General features: G+C 39.7%; 1 protein-coding gene across 1 annotated transcript in view; it reads right to left on the bottom strand.

Moving 5' to 3' along the window:
- Nucleotides 1–7,092: 7,092 nt before the first annotated feature.
- Nucleotides 7,093–7,500, bottom strand: part of LOC138867815 (uncharacterized) — an 870-nt gene continuing 462 nt past the window's right edge. The window contains exon 2 of the mRNA XM_070144624.1: nucleotides 7,093–7,472. Within this exon, the coding sequence (XP_070000725.1) occupies nucleotides 7,093–7,472 (380 nt within the window). The remainder of the gene's footprint in view (nucleotides 7,473–7,500) is intronic.

Raw genomic sequence — 7,500 nt, 5'->3', positions numbered from 1 at the left:
TTGTATTCCACCACAGACGAAACGGACGAGTTGTATTCCACCACAGACGAAACGGACGAGTTGTATTCCACCACAGACGAAACGGACGAGTTGTATTCCACCACAGACGAAACGGACGAGTTGTATTCCACCACAGACGAAACGGACGAGTTGTATTCCACCACAGACGAAACGGACGAGTTGTATTCCACCACAGACGAAACGGACGAGTTGTATTCCACCACAGACGAAACGGACGAGTTGTATCCCACCACAGACGAAACAGACGAGTTGTATTCCACCACAGACGAAATGGACGAGTTGTTTTCCACCACAGACGAAACGGACGAGTTGTTTTCCACCACAGACGAAACGGACGAGTTGTTTTCCACCACAGACGAAACGGACGAGTTGTTTTCCACCACAGACGAAACGGACGAGTTGTATTCCACCACAGACGAAACGGACGAGTTGTATTCCACCACAGACGAAACGGACGAGTTGTATTCCAACACAGACGAAACGGACGAGTTGTATTCTACCACAGACGAAACGGACGAGTTGTATTCCAACACAGACGAAACGGACGAGTTGCATTCCACCACAGACGAAACGGACGAGTTGTATTCCACCACAGACGAAACGGACGAGTTGTATTCCACCACTGACGAAACGGACGAGTTGTATTCCACCCCAGACGAAACGGACGAGTTGTTTTCCACTACAGTCGAAACGGACGAGTTGTTTTCCACCACAGACGAAACGGACGAGTTGTATTCCACCACAGACGAAACGGACGAGTTGTATTCCACCACAGACGAAACGGACGAGTTGTATCCCACCACAGACGAAACGGACGAGTTGTATTCCACCACAGACGAAACGGACGAGTTGTATTCCACCACAGACGAAACGGACGAGTTGTATCCCACCACAGACGAAACGGACGAGTTGTATTTAACCATAGACGAAACGGACGGGTTGTATTTAACCATAGACGAAGCGGACGAGTTGTATCCCACCACAGACGAAACGGACGAGTTGTATTCCACCACAGACGAAACAGACGAGTTGTATCTCACCACAGACGAAACGGACGAGTTGTATTCCACCACAGACGAAACGGACGAGTTGTATTCCACCACAGACGAAACGGACGAGTTGTATTTCGCCACAGACGAAACGGACGAGTTATATCTCACCACAGACGAAATGGACGAGTTGTATTCCACCACAGACGAAACGGACGAGTTGTATTCCACCACAGACGAAACGGACGAGTTGTATTTCGCCACAGACGAAACGGACGAGTTGTATTCCACCACAGACGAAACGGACGAGTTGTATTCCACCACCGACGAAACGGACGAGTTGTATCTCACCACAGACGAAACGGACGAGTTGTTTTACAACACAGACGAAACGGACGAGTTGTATCTCACCATAGACGAAACGGACGAGTTGTATCTCACCATAGACGAAACGGACGAGTTGTATCTCACCATAGACGAAACGGACGAGTTGTATCTCACCATAGACGAAACGGACGAGTTGTATCTCACCATAGACGAAACGGACGAGTTGTATCTCACCATAGACGAAACGGACGAGTTGTATCTCACCATAGACGAAACGGACGAGATGTATCTCACCATAGACGAAACGGACGAGTTGTATCTCACCACAGACGAAACGGACAAGTTGTATTCCCCCACGGACGAAACGGACGAGTTGTATTCCACCACAGACGAAACGGACGAGTTGTATTCCACCACCGACGAAACGGACGAGTTGTATCTCACCACAGACGAAACGGACGAGTTGTTTTACAACACAGACGAAACGGACGAGTTGTATCTCACCATAGACGAAACGGACGAGTTGTATCTCACCATAGACGAAACGGACGAGTTGTATCTCACCATAGACGAAACGGACGAGTTGTATCTCACCACAGACGAAACGGACGAGTTGTATTCCCCCACGTACGAAACGGACGAGTTGGAAAGATCACGGAGAAATGACGACCTTACGGACGGGCGGCGCGGCGAGGGAAGATCTGTGGTGATTGCTTTTTATGGCGGTGTTAGGCAACCTATCTGTTATGGGAGACTGGCCGGGTTTTTTTTCGATCGTCTTTTGTTTACCTTTTTTCTTTTGATATCCGTTTTATTTTCTTCATTTGTATTTTGTTTATATTTCTCTTGTTTTCGTCTTTTTTTCTGCTTTTGTTTTTTTTTCTCTTTTTCGTCTTCTTCCTCCCCTCCCTCTTCCCTCTCTTCCTGCGTCTTCTTTTCTTTCGTTTTTTTTCTCCTACTTCTTTCTTTCTTTCTTTTTTACTCTTCGTCTTAATTATCTTCATTTATCTCTTCATCGTCCTTCACTCTGCTACATTATCACATTTTGTTTTACGTCACAATTAATTAATCTTTTCTTCCCCTCACATACTCCTTTTTCTTAAGCAAATAACACAATATTGCATTAGAGACATTCTTCCCTTTATGAAATCTCTTGGATGGGTCGGTAGTATGTCTCTCTCGCTATCTCTCTCTCTCTCTCTCCTGTTTCTCTCTCTCTCTCTCTCTCTCTCTCTCTCTCTCTCTCTCTCTCTCTCTCTCGCTCTCTGTCGCTAACTCTCTCTCTTCTCTCTCTGTTTCTCTCAGTCTCTAACTCTCTCTCTCTTGTTTCTCTCTATCGTTCTACCTATCTTCTTTCTTTCTTCTTTCTCTTTCTCTCTCTCTCTCTCTCTCTCTCTCTCTTCTCTCTCTCTCTCTCTCTCTCCTGTTTCTCTCTGTCGCTCTAACTCTCTCTCTCTCTCTCTCCTGTTTCTCTCTATCGCTAACTCTCTCTCTCTCTCTCTCCTGTTTCTCTCAGTCGCTCTAACTCTCTCTCTCTCCTGTTTCTCTGTATCGTTCTACCTATCTCTCTTCTTTCTCTTTCTCTCTATCTCTCTTTGCTTTCTCTCTCTCTCTCTCTGTCTTTCTCTCTTCTGTGTCTATCTGTCTCTCTTTCTCTCTCTCTCTCTCTGTCTGTCTCTGTCTCTGTCTCTGTCTCTGTCTCTCTCTTCTGTTTCTGTCGCTTTAACTCTCTCTCTCCTGTTTCTCTCTATCGTTCTATCTCTCTTTCTTTCTCGCTCTCTCTTTCTCTTTCTTTCTTTCTTTCTTTCTTTCTTTCTTTCTCTCCCTCTCTCTCTCTCTCTCTCTCTCTCTCTCTCTCTCTCTCTCTCTCTCTCTCTCTCACTCTCTCTCTCTCACTCTCTCTCTCTTTCACTCTCTCTCTCTCTGCTACTCTCTCTCTCTGTTGCTCTCTCTCTGTTACACTCTCTCTCTCTCTCTCTCTCTCTGTTACTCTCTCTCTCTCTGTTACACTCTCTCTCTCTCTCTCTCTCTCTCTCTCTCTCTCTCTCTCTCTCTCTCTCTCTCTCCTCTCTCTCTCTCTCTCTCTGTCACTCACACACTCTCTCACTCTCTCTCTGTTACTCAAATACACACACACACTCTCTCTCTCTCTGTCACTTACACACTCTCTTTTTCTTTCTCTCTCTCTCTTTCTCACTCACTCTCCCTCCCCCTCTCTCTCCCTCTCTCCCTCTCCTTTTCCCTCACTCCCTCCTTCTCCCTCCCTCTCTCTCCCTCCCTCCCTTTCCCTCCCTCCCTCCTTCTCTCTCACTCCCTCCCTCCCTCCCTTTCCATCCCTCCCTCCTTCTCTCTCACTCTCACTCTCTCCCCAAAGAGGGTCAATGTCCTTCACTCAACTACCTCGTTTTCTAAATGTCATTCCCAATCTTCACGCCCATTTCAGCTATAACTTACGTGTTCTTTCACTTTTGACTGATACTGTGTCAGCTGTTCTGTCTGAGCTTTCCTTCCAATGGACTTTTTTATGGTTGTGATTTGATTGATGATACAATGGCTTATTGTGCTGATGTAGAGGTGGAAGAAAGGTATTATACAGAAAATGGGTTTCGATGTTATCGTTATTATATCTATTATTGTTTTTTTGTTATGACTGGCATTATTATGATCACTGTTATCATTATCATTATTATAAACACTGTTGATAACATTGTTGTTGTTTTATTTATCTTTTTTATCATTATTATCATTAGTGTTAATAGTATATCTTTATAATCATTTGTTATTTATAATCTATTATTTATGATGATGATGATTATTATTATTATTATTATTATTATTATTATTATTATTATTATTATTATTATTATTATTATTATTATTATTATTATTATTATTATTATCATTATCATTATCATTTATCATTATTCTTTATTATTTTTATTATTATCATTATTATCATTATTATTATTATTAATATTATTATTGTTTTATTATTATTATTATTATTATTATTATTATTATTATTATTATTATCATGATTATTATTATTATCATTATTACAAATATTATTATTATTATTATCATTATTACAAATATTATTATTATTATTACCATTATTACAGATATTGTTATTATCATTATCATTATCATTATCATTATTATTGTTGCTATTATTATTATCATAATTGTCCTTATTATTATTTTATTTTTATTATTATCATTATAATAACAAATTTTGTTATCCTTAGTATTATCATTATAATCTTTATCAATTTTATTTATTCGATTTTCATAATTATCATCCTCATTGTCATTGATATTTTAATCATTTTTATTATCATCATTATCATTAGTGTTATTATCACCATTATTATTATCATTATAATTATTGATATACATATTAAAATTCATAATATCATTATCATTATTACTGTCATTAGTTTACTCATTATAATTATTATTATTATGATTATTATAATTATTATAATTATTATAATGATTATTATAATTATTATAATTATATTATAATTATTATTATTATAACTCATAATTATCATCATTATAGCTATTACAATTATTATCATTTTGGGTTTTAAAAAATGCATAGATTTATTGAAATTAAGACAAGAAATTAAGTCTTTCTTGATAAATCTACACAGTACCTTGCGGGTATTTTATTATGGTTTATACAGGGTAGAGTGTGTTACCTTTTACTATTACTGCTATTATCATTAACATATTATTATTCCATCTTCGAAATATAGGGAATTTTATCACCTAAATTCTAAACATGTGGCCTGAAGTTCAATTATTGAAAGTTGTTCATTCTCACACTCTTATTCTGAGTAAGACAGTGAACATATATGAACTGTTCAGCATTGAATGTTGACAGTTCAGTGAAGAATTGTCACTCATACACTCTCTCACTCTCTCTTTCTCTTTCTCTCTTTCTCTCTTTCACTCACTCTCACTCTCCCTCTCCTCTCCTCTTCTCTCTCTCAAATGAATATATTAATACAAGAACAATTCACCTACAACTTTTCTTCGAAATGTAAGTTCTATAGAAATCTATCTTCCAAGTTGTCAGTCTAAGAAATCGATTTTCAACATTTAAATCCAAGGAAAATCTGCCTCACAACTTTTTTTAGTCAACTGCACTTTCAATTCCCCATTCTCAGACAAATCCATCTTTCAACTTGAAAATCCTTGGGAAAAATCTATCTTGCAGCATATTAATTAATCCAAGAAAAGGTTATCTTTTACTTAATAAATCCTGGGTTTAAAATCCATCATCCAGCTTAATAATAATAATAATCCATGAAAAATCCACTTTCATCTAAGAAAATCCATTTCTCAACGTATAAACCTGGCGGAAATTGGTCTACATATAAATCCTGGAAAAAAATTATCTACTAGCATATTAATTCAAAGGAAAAAAATAATCTAGTATATTAGTCTAAGAAAACAAAAATCTATTTTTTTCAACATATAAATATCGGAGAAAAACCATCTATCAGCATATCAGTTCGAGAGAAAAAAAATCCATATTTCAGCATAATAATCCAAGAAAACAAATCCATCTTCCAGCATTTTCATCCATGGAAAAAAATCCATCTCCCAGCGTATTAATCCAAAAACATAAAAAAAAATGATCCATCTTCAAGAAAATCAACACTGTTTACCGCGCCATCCTCCGGCCCGCCCGCCATGCCTCCTCCGTTTCAAATTTCAATCTTATTAAGTCTTTCCCTCCGAGATCGATCCAGGCGAGCGCTCCACATTTACTCCTCCAGCGTTATTACCGGAGAGAAGTTAACTTGCCACGGCGAATTAAGTCTAAAGGGCAAATTACACGAACAACTTGGAGCACCCGGGAGACGCCATTCATAACTCTCTCTCTCCCGGGCTGGCGACGGACGGCGGAGGAGGTGGGAGGGCAGAGGAGGCGGGGGAGGGGGGGGGCGAGAGGATTTCATGTGTAAAGGCCTCGCATGTTGGCCTCATATGTGTGGAGGAAAGGAAGGCGTATTGGCGTCTAGTGTTTTGTTGTCTGTATGGCTTTTGGATTTTTTTTTTTTTTTTTTTTGGGGGGGAGGGGCCATTTGTAGATTTTTTTGTTCTCCTTTTTTATAGACTTCTGCTGTTGGAGTATCTGCGAGGAGAAAGGATGGTGTGGCTCGAGTTCTGGAAAGTGTTTTGATGTGGTGTATGTTTCCTCCATTGCAGATTGTTTTCGCTGTTTGTGGCTGTTATCGACTTCGCGAATCGCTCGCCTGTGTGCATTTCTATGGCTGGAGTATTTGTGGAAAGAGAGAAAGCTGCGCGGAGTTCCCAATACTATTTTGATATTTGCATGTTCGCCATGGTAAAATCGTGATTTTTTTTCTTCTTCTTCTTTTACCTAAATACATTGTTGAAGTATTTGCAGGAGCTTGAACTGCAAGATGACCCAAGGTAATAAGAGTAATAGAGTAATAGAGTAAAAGAAGTCAAAGTAATAAGAGTAAGTCCCATTGATACCTAATTGTTGCTGCTTGGGCTACCGTTCTGTTATGTCAGGTGCCACACTTGATGCGAGCTTTGGCTGTCACGTTTCCATCGATTTCGATCCCTTGGCCAATTGAAGATATCACCGCTTGATATTGCACCAGCCAAGGATTCGATTCGATCCAAATACTTCATGCGTTGTCTCCCCCTTGCTTTTTCCCCTCAATTTTCCCTTGAATCGCCAACATTTCGATACCGCCTTTCCGAATTATGTCGAGAGAAATCGGAATTGTCTTCCACTAATGGCTGAAAGCGACTCTCTCTCGACCCCCGTCCGGAGTAACACATCCTCGTTTATATCTCCGTCGACGTATGAAATGCGAAGAATTCTACGCAAGAACCACACCTCCGCTGCGTTAATGTTCTTAATGAGTTCTGCCGACAGAGTCCATGTCTCGCAGCCGTATGTCAGAGTAATCGACCAGATGTAGCACTTAAGGAGCCAGATCTTAAGCTTCATGGACAGATTCTCGTTGGTAAAGATTGAGCGCATTTCGCCAAACCTTTCCTCTGAAACAGCGATTCGCTTCTTCACTGCTTTCTTACAACGAGCATCCGACGTGACTAGACTGCCAAGGTAATTGAAGGCTTCAGTTTCCGTATACCTGCCATTAAT

The sequence above is a fragment of the Penaeus vannamei genome, chromosome 32, assembly GCF_042767895.1.
Source record: "Penaeus vannamei isolate JL-2024 chromosome 32, ASM4276789v1, whole genome shotgun sequence".
NCBI classification, from domain to species: Eukaryota; Metazoa; Arthropoda; class Malacostraca; order Decapoda; family Penaeidae; genus Penaeus; species Penaeus vannamei.
The sequence above is the reverse complement of the archived record's forward strand: the minus strand, read 5'-3'. Positions and strand labels throughout refer to the sequence as shown.